The sequence below is a fragment of the Physeter macrocephalus genome, chromosome 3 (assembly GCF_002837175.3).
Source record: "Physeter macrocephalus isolate SW-GA chromosome 3, ASM283717v5, whole genome shotgun sequence".
Taxonomy (NCBI): domain Eukaryota; kingdom Metazoa; phylum Chordata; class Mammalia; order Artiodactyla; family Physeteridae; genus Physeter; species Physeter macrocephalus.
In genome coordinates, this window is record NC_041216.1 from 9,696,293 (window position 1) to 9,722,803 (window position 26,511).

Below are 26,511 nucleotides of genomic sequence, written 5' to 3' on the forward strand. Positions count from 1 at the left end.
GCACGTGGGATCTTCCCGGACCGGGGCACGAACCCGTGTCCCCTGCATCGGCAGGCGGATTCTCAACCACTGCGCCACCAGGGAAGCCCTATAAAGAGACTTTTGAGCGTGACTGTGACCGATGATAAAAATAACTTATGGGATCCTCACTATTTAACATGCTTAAAGGGATCATTTTCCAAATCCCAAATCAGGCTCGCAGCCTTGCCATTCATCACATGCTTACGCTTTGCTAAGTATGGTCCTCAGAGCTTCACAGACATCGCATTTAACCAGCCCATGAGGGAAATGGGGTCTCATTTCACTGCTGAAGAAATTGAGGCCCAAAAGATGACTTAACTTGCTCAAGGACACACGGCTAATGTGTGGCCTGGTTAGAATTTGAACCCAGGTCTTTCTAACACCAAAGCCCATGCTGTTAGCCAACCTGCTGCAGGTACACGGTCAGCCATGTGGGTGTGCACAGATCAGGGGCCCTGGAAACTACAGCCCGCGGGCCAAACCCGGCCCACCTCCCTTTCTGTAACTAATATTGTATTGGAACACAGCCCCACTCCACTTAGGACTTGTCTGTGGCTGCTTTTGCCCAGCAGAGTTGCATGGTCACAGCAGAGCCTGAAATATTTGCTCTCAGGCCCGTTACAGAAGTGCCAGTCCCTGCCATAGACGATGCAGCCTGTACGGCTGCCCCGTCTTAGAGCGGTGAGACTAAAGTGCCTCCACCTCAAAACGCTCAGTGTTTACATAACGTGGCGTTAACTGTATGTTCCGTCCACAAGAGATCAAATCCTTCTTGATCCTCTTTACATTCTTCAGCCAACCAGCACCAGCTTGTTATGGAAACACTTGCTAAATTACAAAGAAAACAATGAGCTTTCAGAAAAAGTTTGTTCATTTAAATTTATGAGGTTCTGACCTTAACCAGGTAACTGTGGTTAACATCACCAACGATAGACCTATCGATAACATGTATCCCTTGGGATGAGGCGCTGGGAAGGACACGACATCACTTCTGTGGTACTTTTCCCCAAAAAAGGCTAACCTCATTCTAATCATGAGAAAAAATAAATACACCAAACAAATTCAAATTGAGGGGCAGTCTAGAGAATAATTGACCAGTACTCATCAAAAATGTCAATGGCATGAAAGACAGGACAAGACTAAACTGTCACAGATTGGAGGAGACTAAGGAGGCATGACAACCAAATGCTATGTGATATCCTGGACCAGAAGAAGGACCAAATAAGGTCTGTAATTTGCTTAATAATAGTGTTATCTATGTGACATTCCTGGTTTTAATCATTATACTGTGGTTCATAAGAGTATACAGGAACTCTTGGCTATTTTCCCAACTTTTCTGTAAGTCTAAAATTATTTCAAAGTACAAAGTACAATAAATAAATGCATCCCAGGGCTTTCTTAAAAATTTTTAAAATTTATTTGTTGGGTTCTGTTTCACAATGAAATTGTTTGATTTTGATGGCTAGGACTGTGTGGTCAGCTTTAACTTCTCATCCTTCATTTCTGCTTTTTGAGCCCTCATTTATTTGCTTGGGTTTCTAGAGACACTAAAGGAGACAACATGCAGAGGTTGGGGAGAGAGAGGGAACTTTCTGCGGTGGTTTGAGCTGAATCCATTTGGACTGCTTCCAATGTATCAGTCATCTCAGACAGCTGCCAGAGGCATAATCAGATCAGTGCAAATCAGGACACTTAGGTTGATGCAGTTAACTGTAGAGAGGCATAAGGAGGGCTCCCCTCGGGCCCCTGAGTCTAGAGAGCCTGAACGCTTTGCTAATACTGACTTATTCCTGGACAGAGAGGCAGCCAGAGGAGAGGCAGAGCCATAGCAAAGAACAGCGTCGCCTGCCTCTTCAAACGCTCTGTCCCCCGAGCCACAACAGGGGTGATAACAGCAGCAGCCTCTGTTGGGGGGACTAGACCTCTCATCGCCGTCAGTCTCCGCTTCTATAGGAGAAGCCCACCCCACTCTGCCCCAGGGCTTTAAGCTCCATTTGGAGGGCTCCGTTTTCAGTTGCTTTCCCCTCTGCTTCCCTGGAACCTCTGTCACAGCTGTAATCCGCAGCAAATGGATTTCCCTGACCCTCGGGACAAAGGCCTAGTGTTCTCCAGACTTGGTGGCTCCTGGGAGGGCAGAACCATCAGCATTTCTACAGCTGCCGGTCTCAGGCCCTCTGGGCAGCAGAGACCTGTAATCAGATCACTGTCTGGAGCTGGTTACAGTCAGCACATCACTCAAAGTGGTCCCTCGCGGTTGGGAGGGGAAAACTGACTAAAGTACGTATGAATCACAGCCTTCCGAGCTCCGGCTCACACAAAACCACACAGTGAGTTGGAACCCAGAGAAAAAGAGACTCTCAGTTCTAGACGTTATAGCCATTAATCAGATTTGGCTTGGGTTCATAGTGGGAGTCCACAGGGATGGGTGGCCTTGGGGGGAGTAGTAAGGAACTAGTTAGAAGGAGGAATAAGGGTAGGAATTAAAAGGAAATTGAATAGGGGTGTGTAAAATGCTTAAAGCCTAGCGAGTTTTAAGTGTTCAGATTTTCTAACGTGGGGCCCCAGTTCGGGGTGTTAGGAGACTCCACATGTGCCTCAGTGGCCCTCACTGAGCCTGCAGAGCTTTGAGCCCACAGAGCAGAGCTTTGAGGCAGAAGGCCTTGAAAGCTTGGGTTCAAAGAGGGGAACTATAGTAGAAAAAGTTTGAAAGCTGCTGTATTGTTCCACGCTTCCTAATTAATTCTGTTTCTTTCCAACACAAGTTCCCTTCCACCAGGAGACCAGTGAGAAAGTGACATATGGCAGGACCCTAGCTTCAAATTTCCCCCTAGGGCAAACTCCAGCCCTCTGGTTGAGCAAATCCCCACCATGAGTCCAGCCGGTTTTCTGAGGGTGCCTCCGTGTTCATACTGCTGCAGGACAGTCAGTGGAGCCCTATCTCCTTGAGTGATTCACTTCCCCGAAACGTAGGGTTCAGTTTTTGCGTAGGAAAAACAAGGGAGATTGTGCTAATGTTCGGTTTCTTAAATTGACTGGTGGGTACACTTGTGTATTATCCTTTGTATATTATATATAGAGAGAGGTTATTTTGTAAGTACACAACATTTAATAGACATTAATTAATAATTAGGGATTAAATTCAGCAATCGCAATTCCTTAACACCTCTGAAAATCTAGTATGCTCCAATATAGACTTTGGCCAATGTCATTGAAATAATTGCTCAAGGTGAGGTCTCAGAGGGTGTATTGTGGGAAGAGCTCTGGCTTTGGTGTCAGACTTGGTTTTGCATCTTAGTTCTGTGATGACCTTAGATAAGTTACTTTGCTAAGTTCTTCATTGACAAAATTGGCATAATACCTACCCCATAAGGGAGGTCATGTGTATATATAAAGCACTCACGATAGTGCTTGACACATAATAGCTGCTCAATAAATAATCAATATTATTAGTGTAGATACCATTGATGGAAGGTACTGAAATTAAATCACCAGTGCTATATGTTTTAAAGTAGTTGGCAAGAATTCTGAAGATGAGGTAGAAATTAAGCAGAGCTTTCCAGTGAGAAGTAGGATGGAGTACAGTGTGTTTCAAGCAACTTTGTTCAACAGACATTTATGGAATGAAAGACTAGGTATATACGGGAAAACAGGATACGATCCCTACTCTCCAGGAGTTCAGAGTCTAGTGGGGAAGACAGACACATAAGTAAATCACTTTCTTGTGATGACAAGTGCTAGGAGAGAGGTAAGCACAAAGTGTCTTGGGGTAAGTCAACCAACTGGATGGCTTTAAGAAAGAAATTAGGACCCAGTGTGAAGCAAGAGAAGTGTTAGAGGACGCTGCATTCAGTGCAGGTTTCACAGAAGAGACACAAGTTGTTCTGATGATCTGGGGAGCTGGGTAAGTGAAAAATGGAAGGCAGGCATTTCAGGGGAAGGGAACAACATGAGTAAAACCACAGAGGTAGGAAATAGCCAGTTTGGTGGTTCCTCAAAAAGCTAAACCTTGAACTCCCATATGGTCCAGCACTTCCACTCTTAAGTATATACCCAAAAGAACTGAAAGCAAGGACTCAAACAGATACTTGTATACCAATGCTCATGGTAGTGTTATTCACAATGGCCAGAATATGGAAACAACCCAAGTGTGCATCAGCAGATGAATGGATAAACAAAGTGTGATATATACATACAATGGAACATTATTCAGCCATAAAGAGGAGTGAAATTCTGATACATGCTACAACATGGATGAACCTTGAAAACATTATGCTAAATGAAATAAGCCAGACACAAAAGGACAAATGTTCCATGATTCCACTTATATGAGATTTCTAGAATAGACATTCATGGAGACAGAAAGTAGATGAGAATTTACCAGGGGCTGGGCGGTGGGGGTAGAGAGGAATGGGGAGTTACTGCTGAATGGTGACAGAGTTTCTCTTTGGGGTGGTGAAAATTCTGGAAATAGATAGTGGTAATGGTTTCACAACATTATGAATGGGCAAGTTTTATGTTATATATATTTTACCAGGATAAAAAAGTTAAGAAATAATGAAGGTGTACCTCTACCTCACACCATATACAATAATTAATTCAAAATGGATCAAAGACCTACACGTAAAAATTAAAACTATAAAACTCTTTGAGAAGAACCTAGGTGTAAACCTTCAAAACATTGGATTAGGCAATGGCCTCTTAGATATGACAGCAGCCATAAAGAAAAAGTTAAATTGGACTAAATCAAAATTAAAGAGCGGAGGAGGTAATCATGAGCACGTGGGTATGTGGTCTTTGGGAGCAAAAAAAGCCTATCTACCAAACCAGAGCAGTGGACTCACATTGTAGAATATAAGGTTAGGAAAGTGGGATGAAGCTAAGAGATTAATCCTAACCCACATATACCACCCCCCAAATAGGTATTCTTATTACCCAGTTTTGCAGATTAGGAAACTAAAACTAAGAGAGGTAAACTGCATTGCCCAAGGCCATACAACTAGTCACAGTAGAGCTAGCATTCCCAGAGCTAGGATTGCCTGACCCCTAAGTCCATGCTGTGTCTCCTGCAGCACTTTGCCTCTCTTGGGAAGATTGAGAGACCAGAGAATGGGCAGAGGGCAGGGCTGGCCATCTGTTCCCCTCCAGCAGTAACTACCCAGCAGGAGTGTCGATCTCGGCACTCACAAAGCCTACAGTAACCTCCTCCACTTTCCCTCTGTCACGCCGCACACGCTCCTCCACACACCACTCTTCTGAACGCCAGCAGGTGTGGTCTCATCGCTTATTTGGCATAGGAGCAGCAATATTATTTGTATCTTTAAATTTGTACTTCGTGCCCGGTCCCTACCAACTAAGAAACAGAGTCCAGAGGTAAGGAACAGGCTTCCAAGGATTCATGAACCTCTACAATTGTTAAGTACGTTTTTTTATACATCTGTGCATTTTTTCCTGGGCAAGAGGCCTTAGGTTTTACCGTTTCTAATATGCCTTCAAAAGTTATGAACCCGAAAAGGAGGATCCATGTCATCTGCCTCTTTTCAATTCCCAGTACTTAGCAAACATACCCCACATGCGGTAGATGTTCAGATTGCGGGAAAACTAGGAGCGTGTTTATTCGGGAACGTTCTAGAAGTGGTTGACAAGGAGTGGAAGGTGGGACAGGGCAGCTTTATGCTGTGAAAGCAGAGAAAGCATGGGTTCAGGTGGCTCAAATGTTACTTCTCCTTTGAAGTGGTCCCTCCTCTCTTAGGCAGAGTCTGTCCTTCCCTCCGGTGTGCTTTGCAGGAGAGGCTGAGAGGGAGCCAGAGAGAGAGAGTGCGTGTGCACGAGAGAGACAGCTGTAGTCATCAGAAGTGGGAGCTGGAACTGCGAGAACCCACCGGCCAGCCAGCGAGAAGGGGAGGGAGAGGAAGCATGCGCTGTCCGGAGAGTAAGGGCATGTGCGTGGGAATGAAAGAGAGGATGTGCCTCCTCAGGCCCGGGGGAGTGAGATGGCCAGGCAGGGGGCCCACGAGGGAGGGGAGGGAGCTGGAGCCAGGGAATGGGGCCCAGAGTGAGCCGGCTGCAGCTGGGAGAGGGTCTGGCAGAGAGAAAAGAGGGCAGGAGTGGGGAGAGAGCTCATCTGAGTAACCAGAGCAGCCCACCAGGGTCAATGGAATGAGGGCTAGAGGGCGGGGGGTGGGGGTGGGAGAATATGCACGTGTCCAAGAGAATCAGACAGAGAGGTGAGTGTGAGCACACAGGGGGGTGGGGAAAGGGAGGGCGGGCGTGAGCACAGGGGTGAGAGAGGATAGGGCTGAGGAAGCAGCAGCAAGAATGGGAAAACAAGGGGCAGAAGGGGGGGAAAGTGGAAGAGGGGGTGCAGAAGCCAAGAACGAGGTGACGAAGAGAGGAGGGAAAGGCATGCTTGCTAGCAGAAGGAAGGGGGCAGGCGGGCAAGAGACCTCAGGAAACATATTGTGTCCCCACGTTACTAAGGTCAGTCTGTCTGTCTGTCTGTCTGTCTGTCTCTCTCTCTCTCTGAGCAGTTGCTGTCTTGCCTGTGCAGTTTTTCCATAAACAAATGCCATACTTTCTTTAGAATGTTGTCTTGTTTTATTTCTCATCAAGGATTGAGTGTACACTGTGCCCAAGATCTGCCCTAGCTACTGCAAAAGAAAAAAAAAAAAAAAAAATAGAGCTGAGGCTGATCATCCAGGATGTAGACTGCCCTCTCCTTAATTTGCTGTGAGTGTACACTGTGCCCAAGATCTGCCCTAGCTACTGCAAAAAAAAAAAAAAAAAAAAAAAATAGAGCTGAGGCTTGATCATCCAGGATGTAGACTGCCCTCTCCTTAATTTGCTGTGGCTGCTGCCTTGTTTTATTTTATTTGTTTATGGTTATAAGGATTAATACTTCCGTTGAGATTTCCTAGGGTGGGATGCAAAGCAAGAACTGAAACCCAATTCTGATCAACAGTTTGGGAAAGGGAGGTGGGGCATTGAACTAAGAAGAGACTTTGGGACTCTGTGGGATATTCCAAGCTTGAATATAACTCCCATTTACTGATTTGTTGCTTGGTGAGCCTCAAAATCCCAACGGAGCCTCATCTCAACAACTAGGTTATCAGCTTCTGCAAGATCAGAATTATGCCTTCTACTGCTTTCTATCCAGCCAATGCTTCCTTCCATGGAGCATAAGATAAGGTAGATTCTAGCTGAGCAGGGCACAGGAAATACTTGTAGGCTTTGCTGTTTCATCAACCTGCACCACCATCATCATGATAAGCATCCTTAACAGGTGAGTAGCCAAAATGAGGCCCAGAGCTGAGTGCAGTTCAGGACAAAGAGAGTTCATGGAGGATGGCCTTGCCCTGTGGCAGTCAAAGCAGACATATAAAAATTAGGGGAAATCACTGCTTAAGGACCCAGGTCATGAGTGCTGTTTGCTTTGCCTTGGAAGCCATAGGCCTCTGAACTTCAACTTGCTGCCTGCCCACTGGGAGTAACCTGGACTTCCTCACCCCCAACATTCCTGTCTTTGAACCTTCATCTACACTTTTTGCAGCCCATGGTAAAAACCAACCCAGGCTGAGGAAGGCATCCTGAGGAATGCTGACAAACTCCAAACGGAGCACATCGGGAAGAAGATGGCAGGACGTTAATGACTCTTTTAGTTCTTTGCACTAATGTTCTCAACACTGTGAAAAAATCGTATTATTTTCTTCATTTATTAAGTTGGTATAATCTTCTGCGAGCAGAGAACTGAATGTCTATGATGGGATGACAGAGAAGTGTTGTTTTTAGGTGTAAGAAGGAATGGGTAGAAGGAAAAGCATATATATATATATATATATATATATTAGGATTTTAGGAATAGCATGAAAGAAGAAAAAGAGAGGAACTTGACCTGGGACATGGGAATGACCTTCCCACCACTCCTTCCTTCTCTCCCAGCCCTTCTCCACTCCTTGCCTCAAGGGGATGCGCAGCTTCCAGTTCTGAATCCCAATCATAGGCTGGTCCCTGAAGGAATTTCTGGCACTTCTACCCTTAGTGACTCGGATAGAAGTTCCAGGAGGCTCTGCCAGTTCCACCTTGGAAGAGGATTGATCTACTGGAACCGGACAGTGGGAAACAGGCTGGGGACAGTTTTAATAACCACACTAAGAGCCAATGCATAAGGAACACTCAATACATGCTCGACACCCCACTAAGCGCTTGGTATTGTTAATTTACTTTATCCTTCCAACAATCCATACGCTCTTGTGTCTGCCAGATTAAGACAGAAGGTTAGAGAAGTGTGACTTGCCAAGGTTTCCCAGCTGGTAAGTGGCAGAGCCAGGACTCAAACCTAAGTCTTTCTGACTCCAAAACCTGTGATTTTCACCACATTGCTCAATGTGGTGCCCTGCTCAGCATTAGACCAGACAGCACTCAGCGAGTGCTGAAACAGACTCCAAACATACTCGAAGCTCTTCTGGTTGGAAAACAAAACAAAATAAACGCTGCAGTTTATTTTATTGCCTCTTTCTCTCATTCTGTTCTCTCTAGATTTTGGATCCCATTTCTTTCAAGAACTGCCTATATAAATATGGACAAATAATAATTTCTTTGATGTCCAGTTTCTCCACCCCCGTGATGAAAAGTTTGATGGTGTGAGGAATAGTCCCTAAGATCACTGCTAGGAAGCCCATCGTAGGGGATCCTCCTTGGCTGTTTTTCATCTCCTCTAGCAGAATAACAGTCATAAAATTTAGATTCAGGCTGACCTGATTTCACACCTCGCCTAGTGAGCCAAGCCTAGCCCTGTCCTGATGGCAGGGGTGGCTCAAGACCTCAGTTCAGAAGTAGTCCCACACAGGCTGGTAGAGAGCGGATGCCTACGTGTGTATTCTCTAGAATGTGTTTGTTAAGCATTTCCCTTCTGCTTCTTCCCTCCCAGCACCTGCCTGCTCATCTGCCACCTGAGCATCCTGACTGTGCCATCCCGTAGGCCATGGAGAACGAGCTGCCAGTCCCCCATACGTCTAGCAGCGCGAGTGTCGCCAGCAGTACCAGCGGCGTCAGTAGCAGCAGTGGCGGCAACAATAGCAGCAGCGGTGGCAGTGGCCGCCCCACGGGGCCCCAGATTTCTGTGTACGGTGGCATTCCTGACCGGCAGACTGTGCAGGTAAGACGCCACCTGATTAATCATCTCAGGGCTAGCCAGGACGACGCGTTGGCATGGTCTGGTAGGACAACCGGGGTGCTAAATCTAGAACGGGCATAAGGGTGTATGTCAGTGGGTAAATATTTGTGCATCATTAGAGGAGTAGTGATACTAGATGGATTCAATCAGGGAAGGTTGGGGAGAGTGGGAATACTTAGCAGATCCGAAAATTCCTTTCTTTTTTTTTTTTTTTTAACATCTTTATTGCAGTATGACTCAGATCCCACAGTGCCGGTTGGGGAGGATAAACATGTGAAATCATAAAGGACACACAAGTGAAAATAGCAAAGAGAAAAAATGACTAGAATCTGCTCAGCCACAACCTAGATCCCCTACCTAAGTGACCACTGCCTTGTACCAAATCTAAGTTTCTTTCATACGGAGGACCAAAATAGAGCCCCAAACAATCCTTTGTCTTTACAGCTTTTTGCCTTCTTCACCAAAGCAGCGGTTTGCAAAGTGTCATCTATGAGGCCTTCCAGGTGACTACACACTCTTCCAAAATGCAGTCATGACCATGTTTTGCCGTCTGCCATGTGCCCCACACTGTCTGAAGCATTTTGCTTATTTATCTTCTTCTCCAGCTGTGAGGATGGTTATCATTAGGCACAATTCTGTAATTGAGAAAGCTGAGGCTCAGAGAAGGTAGTGACTTATCCAGGGTCACCAGGTAAAGACAAAAATGCTGAACCTGATTCCCCCCAAACCTGTGTTCTTATTCACTACGATGTCTGATTGAGGCTCCTGGATAACCTAGGCAGAAAAGAGAGACCACAGCCGAGAAGCGTTTATTCTAATAGCTTTGCTAGTGCAGTTTGGATGTACTAGATGAGTGAGCTCATCCTGCTCTGGCCCTAGGCCCGGATTAGGGGATGGAGGAGAAGACACAGCAGATGGTGAGAGAGCCTGAAAAGTCTAGTTAAAGGAGACCCCGTCAGTTACTCTGGAGTCTTCCCTCGCCCAGCTCTTCTCTGCCTCACACTTAATAAAACCATGCTTCCATCCTTGCCGCCTCCCCCAGCCTCCTCCTCTGGCCCCTCTGCACATGAGTATTTTAGCACCAATTTCTAGCAGCTGACGTTAGGATGTGCCCTGCTTCCCCGCACCACAGTTCTAGGCAAAAGGGATTTGAGGTTTCTGCTCTGGCAAATGGAGTGACCCAAAGTTGTGTTCCGCACCCAAGCAGAACCATTGGGGTGCCTCCTATTTCTGTTCCTTGACATCCTCCAGTGAGAAAAAGTCCATCTCTACTACTGCTGTCTGGATGCTTGGGGGTGCTTTTAGGGGTCTAAGGAAAATAAAGAGGCCTAGATAAAGGGAGTAAGAAGAAAGAATTCCGGGGAGAACAAGGAATAAAAAGAACTGAGCTCACGTAAACCAGGACCCTCAGAGGGGAAAGTACACTGAAGGACGTGGGTGGAGGAGTTGGGATGGGGTGGGGGTATCTGGGGAGACCCCAGAGCCCATGGAGAATCTGTGATATCAGCCTGTTTTTACAGAACCCCAAATCTAAGCCCAGAGGTTGTTTTGTCCGAGAGCCGCCAGCCCCTAGAAGTCACGTTAAGCTGGAGAGAGCTAGACTAGAGGCTCACTTGCCTGGGGCAGAACCCAGGGCAGGAGCAGCCCTGGAGCCAGGAAAGCAGAGCGAAGGGTGGGAAGTGGGCCAGAGCCTAGCGAGGGCCCATGTAGGGCGCCCCATGGGAAGACAGCAGGAGGGTGACCAGGTGGGAAGGGAGGAGAAATGTACGGGGCTAAGGAGAAGAAAGTAGAGGGTCTCAGGGCTGGAGGAAAGGCATTTGCTTTTCCTTGTTCCTGGGGGTGGAGAAGAGGCTTTGAGGGATGGGAGGGTGGGAAGGGATCAAAGAGCAGCCTTTTGTCGTTTCCCAGAGACTGTGGCTCAGCCAGTCCCATCAGGAAAGAGGGAATAGCAGTAAGGCCAGGGAATGGGAGATGGTGGCTCAAAAGAGAGAGTGATAGAGAGAAGGAGGGAAAGAGTAAAAGAGGAAGGCAGCGTCCTTGTAGCTGCAGCATCCCTGTAGCTGCAGCATCCCTGCCGTGCAAGGCCAGGGGGACCGTCTTCTGAGGGACAGACAGGACGTCCCAGGCAGCTGGGGGCAGCCCCTGCCGGAAGGGTGTTGCCCTTGAGCAGGTTCGAGTTTGGCTGGCTGTGTGTTCCAAGCTAGAATAGGCCGCGCTTCGGACTTGTCTCTTTCTTCCCACCCCTTTCCTCCTCTCAGCCTTGTTGAACTTCGGTTCCCTCTGTCAGCATCATCCCCGCAGTCCCGTTAGACTCATCTGAGGCTGCAGAACGGCGGGGAAGGGGGCACCTATCAAGCCTGGCCTGGGGCCCAGTGTCACCGGAGGCTTAAAGGACTCCTGTCTCCTGAGCTCCCACTGCCCCGCGAGTTGGTGGTAGCGGTGTGTGTAGCCCCTGTCGGCGAGGAGCAGGGAGCGTGTGTGCCGAGGAGAGCTGCTAGAGAGGCCAGGCAGGAACGCGTGGAGATTTGCACACAGTCGTCTCCCCGGCTCCCTGGCGAGTGGGGATCGCAGGTCTGGTCCTTATCTGAGCAGCTGGGGAGAGAGGGTGTTGAGCAGGCTTGGCCGCAGCACGGGCTCTTTCCCCCCACCCCACCCCCGCCCTCTGCAGGTGATCCAGCAAGCCCTGCACCGGCAGCCCAGCACGGCGGCCCAGTACCTGCAGCAGATGTACGCGGCCCAGCAGCAGCACCTCATGCTGCAGACGGCGGCCCTGCAGCAGCAGCACCTCAGCAGCGCCCAGCTCCAGAGCCTCGCGGCCGTGCAGCAGGTAAGACGACGTCACAGGAGCACCGCAGATGCCCCCGAAGGAAGGGGCAGGAAAAGCAAGCACTGCACGCGTGTGCCCATGCGTTCTCTTACCGCGTCCTCACAGAACCACTGCAAAGTGGGTGTGATCGTCATCCCGAGTCCTCTGACAGATGAGGAAAGGGGTTCTGAGAGGCTCAGCGCCCCGCCCGAGGCCACACAGCTCTCACGCGGGACAGCTGGACCTCTCCGCCTGCCTCACCCAAGGAGGGACTGGCGGGGGCCTGCCTCCCCGCCTCACCACACTGCAGGGAGGGGGCCGAGGGTGCGAGGAGGTGTCCACAGGAGAAGGCCATTGCCCATTCAGCTTGCCTGTCTGCCCTCAGTGGCCGAGAAGAGCCCAGTCATGCATTCGACAGAATCTTTATGCACCTGCTGCATGCCAGAGTTCATGTCGGGCACCGAGCACACCGTGGACCCTGTCCTCTTGCAGCTTGTGGTGGGGAGACAGCAAGTAGTCAGAAACACAAATAGACGAGGAGGCAAAGTAGCTAACTACCAGAGTGCTGATAAGCATGCAGAAGAGAAGAGCAGCCTTCTGTGGCTGAGTAACAAGGAGGCCCACCTTACGCTGGGTACAGCTGGTGGGGAGGGGGGAGCCTGTCCGCTGGAGGAACAGTGAAGCTGACACTGCGGGATGAGAAGAAGCTGGCCACGGGGAGGACGCAGGCTGGACGTTCCGGACAGTACGTGCCCGGTGCTCCACGTGGGGGCCGGTGAGCCGGGTATGATAGAGTGGGTGCGGTGGGGTGGGAGCTGAAGAGAGCTGGAAACATTGGTAACAGTCACAGCTGGCGGTTCGAGCGCTTATATGTAAATGTTCCGCCTCGTGTAATCCTTTCAGCAATCCTACAAGGTAGATACTGTGGTTATCCCCACCTTATACAAGAAGAAACTGAGGCACTTGCTTGAGGTCACGCGGATGAGCCAGAATAAGGGTTTGACTCCTTACCACTGCCCTATAGTGTACCCTGCGGCAGGGGAGAGCCGGTGGGGCGTGGGGGATGACTGGAGGAGGTCTGGGCCTCTAGTGATGAGAATTCTTTCCTAGGCAAGCCTGGTGGCCAGCAGACAAGGGAGCACTTCAGGCAGCAGTGTGTCTGCACAGACCCCCGCCCAGTCATCCTCGGTGAGTAGGATGGGGAGAGGCAGGCAGAGCCCACAGCTCCAGGACCGGCTCTTTCCTCTTTGCCCAAAATTCTCTTGGGCTTCCAGACCCAATTGTGGTGAATCCTTAGCCGTGTAGAACCATGGCTGGAACCTGTTACTCTTGCCAGAAAGAAAAAGTGCATGCCGCTTTCTAACTTCTTTTAATAACTCCCCGTCATCTTTCCAGTGCCAAGGCTCTCTGTCCATAGCTCAGTCCTCCCCCCCATCGGATCCTCCCTGCAGCTCTGCATGTAAGCCAGAGATGCAGCAGTGCTGGGGGAAGATCCAGGGCCCACAGATCAGAGCTGGTCCTAAAGAAGGCTGAATCCACCAAGGGACAGAAGAGACAGAGAGAAAGAAATGGATAAAGGGGGGCAGAGTTAACCCACAGAACCTCCTGTTTCCTACTTCGTGTGTCTCCCTCCTCAGATCAATCTGGCAGCCTCCCCGGCAGCAGCCCAGCTCATCAACCGGGCTCAGAGTGTCAACTCAGCAGCAGCCTCAGGCATCGCCCAGCAGGCTGTGCTCTTGGGCAACACGTCTTCTCCAGCCCTGACTGCAAGCCAAGCACAGATGTATCTGCGGGCACAGATGGTGAGTCCCCAGCCTGGGCCACGGCTCAGGTGGGCCGGGAGGACGGAGGCGGAGAAGTTGGGAGCTGGGCAGTTAGAGAAGCACGGGGATTAGAGAAGGGTGGGGAAGAAGCACTAGGGGGACAGCTGGCAGGAAAGAAGGGGTGGCATAAAGAAGGCGGCCTGGAAGGCTGAGCGGGGGCTTTGGTACAAGCTCCATGACTCAAGGAAAGGTGGGGTTCCAGGCCGAAATAAAGTTACCCATGATGCCTCCTTTCCCTCCCCTCCTAGAGTGAAACAGAACTATCCTCTTCTTATCAGAAACCACTCCCTAAAATTAATTAGGGTAGAGAATGCAGGGATCTGTGCCCAGGTGGTCTGTACACTCAGACACATAAGATAAGCAAGCACACAGACATCCACGTACCCTACAGAAGTGGGGTCTTACCCCACTGGGATAGTGTTTGCAGGGACTGGCCACCAGTAGTTCAGGGTCAAAAGTGTGTTCCAGCCCAGGTGGTGAAGGTGGCAGCCAGCTCCAGGACATGCGGCTGCTCCACTGCCTTCCTAGCTGGGCCCCCATTCCCATCAGGGTCACCCTGTCAACCATTCATCAGGCGGGCTTGCTTGAGCCGAATGGACTCAGGACGGCATCAGCCCTGGACACACATCCCTAGAGTCCCCCCTTTACACCTGTCCCTAAGGTGCAAAGGCCCATAGGAAGCTGAGAGGTTCCTAAGATTTAGCAGAATTTCCTGTGAAAGCAGCAGCATTCGCCCTAGGAGGCAGGAACATCTAGCTCTACGCGGGGCTCAGATCACTGTGAGTCCAGCCTCCCAGCCCCCATTCTGAAGAGTTCTCCCTCCAGCTCCTCCACACACTATCCTAAAGACTGTACAGTCCCACCCCTCCCTCGGCTCCGACAGCCAGAACTTGACACTGGGAGCTTTTCTGGGTCCTGCTCCAGCACTTCCGTCCTTGACTCTGAGCTCATTGGGGTGCAGCTCCACTCCTGGGGAACAGCCCGTTAGACACACGTGTGGACTAGACTTCCACTTCTCCAGGGGGCCGGGCAGCCCATGTGACACCGCCCAAACCTGCTGTCTTCAGTTTACCCTGACCCTTGTCCTACTTAACCGCCCCCACTGGAGCCCTGCAGCCTGGCCATGTCCCTGCCCAAAGTGGGGTACTCGCGCTCAGAGGAGCAGACACGCTGTCAGACACCGCATGTCCCCTCGGACACCGAGCTAGACTCGCAGGGGCAGGGGTGTCACGCAGAGACCCTCAGTCCCTGCGCTCCACTGAAGGAGATGCAGACACGAGTACGGCTCTGGGGGCTCTGGTTCCTCTACCGCTGTTGTCTCTGCGCACGCACGTACACACACACACATACACACACAAACACATAAATACACACACACATAAATTCACACACATACACAAACACATACACAAGCACATAAATACATACACATACACAAACACATAAATACACACACACAAACACATAAATACAAACACATAAATACACACACAAACACATAAATACACACACATATACAAACACACACAAGCACATAAATACACACACACATAAATACACACACAAACGCACACACAAGCACATAAATACACACACATACACAAACATAAATACACACACAAAAACACATACACAAGCACATAAATACATACACATACACAAACACATAAACACACACACAAACACATAAATACAAACACATACACACACAAACACATAAATACACACACATATACAAACACACAAACACATAAATACACACACAAACACATAAATACACACACATATACAAACACACACAAGCACATAAATACACACACACATAAATACACACACAAACGCACACACAAGCACATAAATACACACACATACACAAACATAAATACACACACAAACACACACACAAGCACATAAATACACACATAAATACACATACACACACAAACACATAAATACACACACATACACACATAAGCACATAAATACACACACATACACACACAAACACATAAATACACACACAAACACAGCATACATGCACATAAATACACACATAAATACACATACACACACAAACACATAAATACACACACATAAATACACAAACACACAAGCACATAAATACACACACACAAACACATAAATACACACACACAAATACATACACAAGCACATAAATACACACAAACACATAAATACACATAAATACACACACATACACACACAAGCACATAAATACACAAACACATAAATACACACACAAACATATACATGCACATAAACACACACATAAATACACATACAAACACATAAATACACACACAAACACACAAGCACATAAATACACACACATACAAACACATAAATACACACACACCAATACATACACAAACAAAAGCACATAAATACACACACACACACACACACACACACACACACAGCCTAATCTGAATTTGACTAAAAAATGGCCAAAAGAATGCATCTAATTTGATCTCTTCTAGTGGAGAGTCCTGTTCTGACCCAGACCTGGAGTCCAGAGCAGCTTAGATTTAGAACATGGTCCCAGGGCATCTGTCTCAGCACAGGGGCCCTGCTCCCCAGGATGCTGCAGAGAGGGACTTGAGGGTGTCCTGCGATTGTTGGTCCCTCTGGGGTGAGCTCTTCGCAGATCCTTCTGAAGTAAACTTGACTTGGGTGCAGCCCCAGAATGGCCCCCCACCCGTGGCCCTTCACTGCCCCGCCTGGGTCAGACCACGCCGAGCCTCTTGAGATTTTCGGGAGATCCCCCTGGACTCTTTCCCTTTCGTGCCTCCCCGCTTCCCCAGTCCACTCCCTGGCTAACCTGTTGTGTCCTGTGGCTGAGCCCACATTGGGCAGGTAAAAGGCGGCTCGTTTCCTGTGATTCCAGGCCCAGCCAGGTAACCTGGTGCAGGTAGCTAGGAGCCTAGGCGGCACTGTTCCTTTGTCCCCTCAGCTCATCTTCACGCCCACGGCCACCGTCGCTACTGTGCAGCCTGAGCTCGGCACTGGCTCCCCCGCCCGGCCCCCCACCCCCGCCCAGGTGAGGATTCCATGCTTGTGGGAGGGCAGGGGGGTGGGCACCCCCGTAGAGGGGCACTGATAATGGGTATGGGCCCGAGCCCTGGAGGAGCTTTGAATGTCTGGAAAGTTTGGGATGTTCTGGGAAAACAGGTGGGAGACAGGGCGTCCCAATGCTCCTAGACTTGCTCCTTAATTCACCGCTGAGAAGGCTTCGGCCACTCTTGACTCTGCTTCGAGCCCCAAACACAGAGCAGGAGTCAGCAGCACGCCGTGAGTGCCAACAACGGTGGTCATCTCTACCTTTTTACCTTACACCCTCCTCAGGATAACCTCTGTTGTCGTTGCCTTTTAAGAGGAAAATTCCACTCTGGTTACACATGCTATAGCACCTCTAGGAATCAGCAAAAATTGCATGGAAGAGGGAGCAAAGATGAGTCCTGGGTCCCTTCCTTCTGCTGGGAGCACCCAGACGCTGCGGCGGCTGTAAAGATTCCGTGGGCTGCAGGGGAGGGAAACCATCCCCAGCTACAGAACGGGAGGACCCACCTGGGTCCAAGATTATCAGATTTGTCAGATGTGAGTCTGGCACAGCCTCCGTGTGTCCAGCAGAGGGCACCAGGGACCAGGCTGAGTAAGCATGCTCATCCTGGCGTAAACCTGATCCTGAGGACAGGATAATCCTTGGCCTGGGGGACCCTGCTGGTCGATTAACTTTCACTTTTGCCCTGGCCTTTTCCAGTGTGGGAAGCCCCGTGCCCCGCTGTATCTGGGAATTCTTTCTAAGTGGTGTGCAGCCCATCCTGATAGTTTGGGGGAGGAGGGGAGGTAACAGAAGGGAGAGCCAGCCCGGCCTCCCTGCCTGGGCCTGCCCCAGGAGGGGCAGACATCCCTGCTCAGAATGTAGCTTCTTCTGCTGATGAATCCAATCGCTAGCACTCTTTCTGTCTCCTTTAGAAACTCTGCTCCTGGCTCCTCTTTCAGGCCCTGTCTCAGTCTCTCTCTCTCTTTCTTTCTGATTTTAACAACCCACTCTCCTGTTGAGCCATTCGTGGATCCATCCCTGACTCCTTCCCTGTATGAATTGTGTGTCCGCATTGCTCCTACCCACATTCTCTGGACTCCTAGAGACCCCTCTTTTCCAGGTACAGAACTTGACCCTCCGAACACAGCAGACACCAACTGCAGCAGCCTCGGGCCCTACCCCCACTCAGCCTGTCCTGCCCAGCTTGGCCCTGAAGCCCACGCCGGGTGGTAGCCAGCCTCTGCCTACCCCATCACAAGGCAGAAACACTGCTCAGGGTTCCCCTGCAGGTGCCAAGCCTGGCATAACTGACAGTGTGATGGAGCCACTCAAGAAAGGAGATGGCAACAGCAGTGTGCCAGGGAGCTTGGAGGGTCGGGCTGGGCTCAGCCGAATGGTACCTGCTGTGGCAACCCACCCCCTCATTGCACCAGGTAAGGGCTCCAGGAGGAAGGATCCTATCCCAGAAAACTCAGAAGGACTATGGGTCGGGGGAAACTTTCAGACTTTCCTTTTTCCCATGGACATGCTAAGATGTCAGCCATGTGTCTCTCTTTCCCCTCCTACAGTCTTGAGATATTCATCAGCTCCAGATTCTGTTTTAGGCTTCTAGCCTAGCTTTAAAGAAGGAAGCCACATCAGTGGGAATAAATGAGACCTTCTTCATAATGGGCATCATGGTGATTCTCAGGGTACACAATCATAGCTCTTCCCTTTGAGAGTGGAGGTTTGGCAGTTAGACTATTCTGAAATTCTCTAAGGGTCAGCAAAAAGGGCAGGGGCTAGCCAGAGGCATGTAAGAATCCCACAGGGAGATGAAGAAGTGGGAATCTTATTTTCTCATCATTCAACAGACATTTGTTGACTAATATTCGCCAGTTATGTTGCCAGTTCTGGGTGTGCAGAGATAAATAAGACATGGGCCCTGCCCTCCCAGGAGGGCACAGTCTGAAGAGACAGACAAGTACAATGCAATATAGGGTGATAAGTACTATAATAGATGTGATCACAGAGGCGCTATCTAGCCTGGCGGACAGGAGCCGAGAAAGGCTTGCTGGTGATGGTGACACTTGAGAATAAATCTTGCAGATTAAAAAAGTAATAATCCAGCAGATTACCTGTGAGGCAGATTCTGTGAAGGGGATGAATCAGTATTCCCTGGGGCTAGACTCTTTCCCTGCCTGCTAACATTCTCCCAGTGCTGCCTATTGTAGGCAATCTTTAATGAGAAAATCTGCCAAGAGCCCCAGAAGCCAGACTTACCAGTCTCGGGAACAAGACCAAGCTGTTACAGCACAGAAATGTAGTGATGGACCACGTGGCTTTGCATTAAAGAGAGACTCACCCTGGTCACATCCCTGAAATAACCACTAACCCTCTGTCCTCATCCAGACTTATTTTACCATCCAATCTAACCTGAATTTTTTTTTCTTGAGAGCCTACTTTACGCTTGTTACTAGACTAACCAAGATGGTCAAAATGTGATTTCTTACCTAAAGGAGTGTGCAGTCAAAAGGAGGGAGCCAGATATATAAGCAAATCCATTCGATTTCATAAATACCATTGTAGGAGTAAGTATGAGGTAAGTGTGGGCCGAGGTGGGCGCCTCAGTGCCAGACAGGAGGGGTCAGAGATGCTGTCCCTCCAAGGAAATGGCACTGAGTATTGAAGGAGGAATCATTTCCCCAACAGACAGAGGTGGGGAAGGTATTCTAGACAGACAGTGGGAGGCGAGCTGGGGAGAATCTGAATTCAAGTCCTTTATTCACCCTTTTGAGGCTTCAAGGACAGATGTGGTCTTAGCCTCCAGTGGTCACTCTGAGCTGAAGCAGGCACCTGCCTGCAGAGGCCTGACCGCCCTGTGGCTCCAGGCGTTTCTCCCTGTCCGGCATTGCTTTCTCCAGAGACTAGTCTAGCCTCTTCCTTTTATGAAGAAAGAAACTGAGGCTCAGAGGGTAAAGTCTGGAGGGTCTTACCCTGAGCTGATAGAGCTCAGGAGCCCAAATTAACATTTCTTCTATCTTCCCATGCACCCTACAAACCCTAGAGCAACATCCGGGCTTCAGGACTTCCTGAGAACCCCATTTCTGCCCAAGCCAAAATGTAACCTCTCCCTAGATCTAAGCCAGCCCCCCAGATTCTAAGGACCCTTCAAAGGAAAGACCAGTCCTTAGGGTTCTTCCTAAGGCTCCTAGGCAACCCTGGGGCCTCAAGAAAACTGGACAGAAAGGGGACAAGCCCTGATAAAAACCTCTGATGTAGACTAGATAATATGCTGGGCTTTTTTATGTACCTCACCTCTTTTGACCTTCAAAAGAACCCTGTAAGGTAGATGCTTTTATCCATTTAACAGATGAGAAAACTGAAGCTCAAAGCGGTTACCCAAGAACTTAACTGTAAGTGTCACTCAAGGTCACATCAGTATTACATGGCAGAACTGGAAACCAATTCCTCGTCTGGCTGAGTCAGATCCTATGTTCTTAATCATCAAGCTATATTTGCCCCTCTCAGTTCTTACAGTGGGGCTTCCTAGGCCTTTCTTATTCCTGACCCAAAGCTCGAAGAGCCTGACAGTTCTAAGATTGTTCTGGGTTTTACAGAGTCTAGTGGAGGGCTCTCTTCTCTTGAGCCTGGTAAAGGGGAAGGCCCGTGAGTTACAGACTGAGGTCCAGGGCCCCAGGTGTGGCCTGAGACTTAACAGCATGTGGCTATAGGCAATACAGAGACCAGTGGTTCCCCAGAACTTTCTTCGGAGCAGCTGTGAGCTGCAGACCATAAAGACCGTCTCCCCAGTGAGACGAATCAGTAGGCTTTGCATTGTTCCTGTCTCCTACCGTCCCCTCCTATTCTTCCCTTCCTCTCCCACCCCTTCCTCTCCATGAGTCCACTCCTCACCCCCATTGCCCAGACGGAAGGCAGCAGGGACGTTTAAGATGCTGCAGACCCTCTCAGGGCCTCTAGAACAAAAAAAGACTGAAATAATCCTCCTGACCTGATGGGGGCGGCCTGGAGCAGCGCCTGCCTTGGGTGCCACAGTTCCCCAGCGAGGAGGTAACTTCTGGCCTCCTGCCCAGCCAACGGACTGCGAATGAACGGAGGGATCAGAGTGTGTGCGCATGCGTGTGTGCGTGTGGGTGTCCGTGTGTGCTGTGTGTGTGTGTGTGCGTGTGGGTGTGGGGGTGTGTGTGTGAGAGAGAGAGAGAGAGAGGGATGTGGAGCAGAGTGGCAGGTTTTTGCTATTGGAGCATTTTTTTAGCTGGCTGGCTGGTTGCCCCCAGGGAAAGTAACCAGTGGAGACTTGTGGCGGAGGCAGTGCCGGGAGGAGAGCAGAGAGGAATGCGTTCTCCTGGGGGCTGTTTCCTCCCAGAGCAGGCAAACGCTCTAGTCCCAGCTGGGACTGCTCCCACTGACAGCTGTTTGGGGGCAAAGCCCCTCCCCCATGGCAAGCTCCCTGCTGTTCCTGCTCCTGTCACCTTGGCAACGGGCTTCTTTAGGCTCCGCAAATAGAAAAGGTCCCTTATGCCCTGAAAAGGCGTGGGTTGGTTGGTGGGGGAGGGGAGTAGGAGGCGGAGAGCAGAGCAGAGAGGTTGGGCTTCTCGGTGATCTGAGGACCCAACCAGGAGGGCAGAAGAGGCGCAGGCTGCAAGGTCCCATGGGCCTGGCTTCCAGAGGCGCCAAGACCTGGGGGAGCTGGGCCACAGCTCCTGGTAGGAGGCTTGGTTCTTGGAGTCCTCATTCTAGTGGCTAAACTCAAGGCCTTGGGTGCACATGCAGGCTCAAAGGTGAGGAGAAAGTGGCTGCCAGGAGGGAGATGCTGTGATAAAAGAGAACTGTCCCGTCATTGAACAGCCTGGGCCCTTTTCACACAATTGTGCTCCAGATGCCAGGTCTTTGTTGTGTCTCTTCATCCCTCCTCAGGTCTCTGGAAGGAAAGAGAATTCACTGTTGGGAAGGCCTGCCACACAGCGGCTTTGTTTTATCACGGAGAGGGTTTTGTGTCAGGGAGTGGTGATTCTGTCTGTGATAGGCGGGACAATGTGAGGTGTGCTGATTCTAGGACTCTTGGGTACCATATTTCCCTCCCAAAGCAGCTGCCAAACTGTAGGGTAGATGCACTTTTACTTAGAGAATCCAGCAGAAACCAAAACACACATGTGGGCCTGTTATCTAGCTGGAATTAGATCCCCTACAATTTTGATGTTAAAATCATGCAGCCAGCCATGAAAGTCATTTCATTTATCCACTGCAGGATCAGATTTAGATTACTAACCATCTCCTCCTTATACTAGGGGGGAAAAGCCAGCAGATATCAGAGGAGGAGTTTTATATTTTGCTGAACATTTCTCGCCATGGGTGTGTGTGTGTGTGTGTGTGTGAGAGAGAGAGAGAGAGAGAGAGAGAGAAGAAGCAGACTGTGTTCCTTGGAACTGTTGAGCATTTCTTCTTTCCTGAAATCCTTCACCCTAAGCTCCTATTATGTTACTTCCATGGTTGCTGCCAGTAATAATAATTATTACCAGTTAATGAACAACCATGTTCCAGGCACTGTACTAAATGCCTAACCTACATACCTCATTTAATCCTAGCAATAATTATTCACCTCACAAATGAAGAAGATATGGCTCAGAAAAAAATGATTAACTACCATTTCCATATAGCCTTTCTCTCTTTAATTGTTCAATTCAGCTCAACAGATATTCATTTAGCACCTATTAGGTGCCAAACGTGATGCCAACCATATGGGCGTTAGAGTTGAACAAGTGTATAGTCTAAGAGGGGTTGTGGAAATTTGAGTCGTGGCTTGGAAAATGAGTACGTTTCCAGAACAGAACTGAAGGGGGATTATCTCAGCTGTGGCACTGGAAGGCACTATGCCCAGAGCGGCCACGTGTGCCTGTGACCATCTGTGTGTGTAGGTGGCCCTGCTGCCCCTTGCTTTTCCCTGGCCCCACTACCATTAGCTGTGGGACTCCCCAAACACTCTGTCCATCCCCCTTGGGTTTGACTTCAACACCTATGTTTTCAGACACCTGCCACCTGTCCACAAATGACTTCTCAATGCGTGTCCATCCCTGTCCTCCTCCCCTCTCCCCAGAGATTTCCAACTGTCTGTAGGTTACGCACACGTGGATATCACCCCACCGGCATACACATTTTTAAAATTTGGAGATTCATAAATAAAACAAAAGCCAAAACCCGGAAGTCTTCCTCTTCAGAAAGGTCCCCCTTTCCCGGTTCCTGGCTGCTGTCCACAATCATCAGGTATTCCTAGACTCAGACTTAACAATCTCAGGGTTGTTTTGACTTCATTTTCCTTCATCGGAGAGGCAGGGTGTTATAATGGGAAAAGCATAGACTTCGGAGTTAGATGTGGTTTCAGACCCCAGCTTCATCACTTACTAGTTTGATGACTGTCATCAAGTTACTGAATCTCTGTAAGTCTCGATGTCTTCATCTGCACAACAAAGATGGTTATATTTACAACAGACTGTAAAAATGGATGAGGTGGCCTGCAGAAGTGATCAGATGTCTACTGAGTAGGCTCACAGTAGATATCCGTTCCCTTTCCCTCCTTATTCTCACCCTCCATCACCGCCCAGTTTATCACCAGGTTCTGACCATATTTCCTACGTGTCATCTCCCGGCTTTGCTTAAGGCCTGCTGACCATACGAGGCTTAACTGACCCCCAGAACATCCTGCTCATAGCTGCCAGAATCACCTTCCTCAGAGACTCCTTTCTTGTTTAGAAACCTTCGCTGGGTCTTTATTTCCTACTCTGTCAGTCACAGGAGGGATTCAATAATCAGCACATTAATGACTTCTGACCGACTGACTCTGACTCTGGGGTGGGAGCCCCAACTGCCCCTACTGCAGTTGGGACCCCCCAACTGCCCCTTGAACCACTCTCATCGCTCCCAGCTCCCTCGCATAGATCCTCTGCCTCGCCTTCCCCACTACCCCCCGCCCACCTTTGTAACTTACTTGACCCGCCCAGACCTTCTACCTCCCCACCTTCTGGCATAACACTCCGCCTTCGTTGTCCACTCCTCCAAGATTACCTCCAAAGTTCTCAACAGCCCCCAACTGACACCTGAAGGCCTGCCGTTTCAACTTGAGCTCGCTGACTGCGCCATTCACTCGCCCGTCAGCGTTTTTTGAGCATTTGTGAGATACAAGGCACCATGCCTCATCTGTCAGGTGAAGCCAACTTCCCCGGAACTTGCTGCACCGTGGAAGTCTCTCGGAAACAACTCTCTCTCCTTGCTTGTAAAGTGGGAATACCGCCCATTTGCCTCAGAGGCTGATTGTAAGGAGTAAATGAGACTCAAATTATGAGAATGCTTTGAGAAGTTCAAAACAATATACAAATAGCAGGTAGTAGTTTAAGAATAGCGACCATTTATTGCGCATCTTCTCAGTATGAACAAACGCAGGGAACCTCTCCTCTTTGTGGTTGAAGCATAATATTCCATTTGATACTAATGACTACTCTATGAAGTATATACCACCATTTGCAGAACAGGAAGTCAAGATTCAGAGAGGTTAAACCGTTTGTCTTAAGTTGCACAGCCTGTAAGTGGCAGAACCAAGATTCAAACCAGATCTGTCTGACTCGAAAACCGACACCTTTAGCCACTTATGCTGTATTCTCATCCCTCTACCAAGGGTGGGTAGTTTCTTTTCTAATGCTGCAAGCTGCCTTATAAGGAATCCTGCTCACAGAGGATATTCGGTGGTTTTGCCAGGTAGTTGCAGAGCGGGTCTAAAGACATTAAGGCAGAGACGGCCCACCATAGAGTGCCCCTGAGGTCAGCAGCCCTGTTTTGGTAAACTTGTTTCCTCTTATGGGGACATTCCCTTAGCTCCATTTCCCCTCTCCTATTCCTCCTACCCCTCAGCCTGGAAGGACTGCGTCCGGGAAAATTCACGTGGCTATTGCTTTCAGTTTTCCTAAAAGGAGCTTTCTTGTCTAGTTATGTGTATGTGGGACTCTGACCTCTAGAGTCAACCTCAATCTCAGTCACTCCCCGAGGCCTGATCACATGAGACATCTTTGGAGATGAGCAGCCTCTGGAGAGTGCTGGCATCATTTAGACCCGCCCATCATTTTGCCTCTTCTCTGGCTGCTCCTGCATAGTCATCCCGGGTTCAGCTGTACAGGATGCCCTGTGGGTCCCTGGAAGCACCGGGGTATACAATGCCTCCAAGTCTTCCCACGTGCTCTTCCTTTGAGCATCTTCTGAACTCTGAGTCATGCTAAACACTTACTTCCTCTGGGAAGCCTTCTCTGCTTTCCTTCCCAAGCTGAATCCCCTTTTGTGTGTTCTCAGTAGTCTGTGCTTATCTCCTGTCGTAACATTTACCAAGTTATACCGAGAGTGTCTGTTTTCCAGCTATCTCTTTGACCAAACTGTAACCTATTCTAGGGACCATGTTTTAGCCAGCACCAAACATGGTACTTGGTCTATAGTAGGTGCTTAGTAATGTTTGTTGAGTGAATGAATGGTTGAAAGTATCTCTTCACTTAACTCTCTAAACCTTGAAGAGGAGTGGGTTGTAAAAAGTTATGCCATTCCTCTCTCACAGGCACCCTCCTCTCACCCATGGTCCAGGTAACCCCAAACTCTAGTCAAGTATTGCAAATCAGAGAAAAATAAGTGTTTGAGCAAACCTCCAGCCTACACCTGGGATGCTTGCAGCTCCCATGTACTTTGAGACAAGAGTCCCAGCATTTCTGGACAGTGAGCTGTTTCCTGCATCTGTGAAGACTTGGGATCAATCGAGATCCATTACTGATCACAAGTTCTGGCAGTGGATGCAGCGAAGGGGGCGTGCCAGTAAGCCGTCACAGCCAGCCCTCCTGCATGGGGGCCTTAATCCTCTTGTTGCTAACAACCAGCTGTTTGGGGAACAGTGAATTGGTCTCTTCAGATTCTAAGGAGGCCGTCAAGGTTAGAGCACCAGATGGGAAGATGAGCAGTGCCTGGAGTCTCTCCTTTTAACTGGGCCCTAATTTGTTGAGGTGCTAGGCCTGCCCCTCCTCTGCTCCCTGACAGAAAGGGCTGATGAGGCCTTCCAAAGCCGTGGCTGAGGTCCCATGGAACCAACCCTTCGTTCCTTAGAAGCAGTGAGCTTTCCAGCTGCAGGGGATGAGGCAGCCAAAATAGGTACAAGCGAGAAATGAAGCTACTGGACTGTAGGAAAAAATAAAGGCCCAGAGTGATTTCTGTGCATTCATATTTCATAAACCGATATGCCCCATCCTAGCTGTAGTGAAGAGGGATGTGGCCTCCTCTGGTATTGTGGCTTCAGTGGGAAGTGCTCGCCTTCACCACCCCACGCTGAGCCAGGAGGGCATGGGAGAGGGAGGAGAATCCATCGATCTCACCAGGATCAGCAGCAGACAGTTGCTAAGCATCCACAGACGTAGATTATTATGTTGGACAATGTGGAAGGGAAAAGAAACATTAAAAACCTAGTTCAGGGCTTCCCTGGTGGCGCAGTGGTTGCGCGTCCGCCTGCCGATGCAGGGGAACCGGGTTCGCGCCCCGGTCCGGGGGGATCCCACATGCCGCGGAGCGGCTGGGCCCGTGAGCCATGGCCGCTGGGCCTGCGCGTCCGGAGCCT

The 26,511-nt window shown here is 49.5% G+C and overlaps 1 protein-coding gene across 5 annotated transcripts in view; it reads left to right on the forward strand.

Moving 5' to 3' along the window:
• Positions 1 to 26,511, forward strand: part of PHC2 (polyhomeotic homolog 2) — a 104,538-nt gene that overhangs the window by 44,821 nt on the left and 33,206 nt on the right. For 2 of the 5 annotated variants that reach the window (XM_024125292.3, XM_028486639.2), the window contains exons 2-7: positions 8,945 to 9,172; positions 11,859 to 12,017; positions 13,107 to 13,184; positions 13,634 to 13,798; positions 16,728 to 16,880; positions 18,004 to 18,316. In XM_024125292.3, the coding sequence (XP_023981060.1) occupies positions 8,999 to 9,172; positions 11,859 to 12,017; positions 13,107 to 13,184; positions 13,634 to 13,798; positions 16,728 to 16,880; positions 18,004 to 18,316 (1,042 nt within the window). In that variant the 5' untranslated portion in view covers positions 8,945 to 8,998. Of the gene's footprint in view, positions 1 to 8,944; positions 9,173 to 9,634; positions 9,694 to 11,858; positions 12,018 to 13,106; positions 13,185 to 13,633; positions 13,799 to 16,727; positions 16,881 to 18,003; positions 18,317 to 20,220; positions 20,279 to 26,511 lie in introns of those variants that run through there. The other 3 variants (XM_028486655.2, XM_028486647.2, XM_028486661.1) reach the window with 3 other exon arrangements.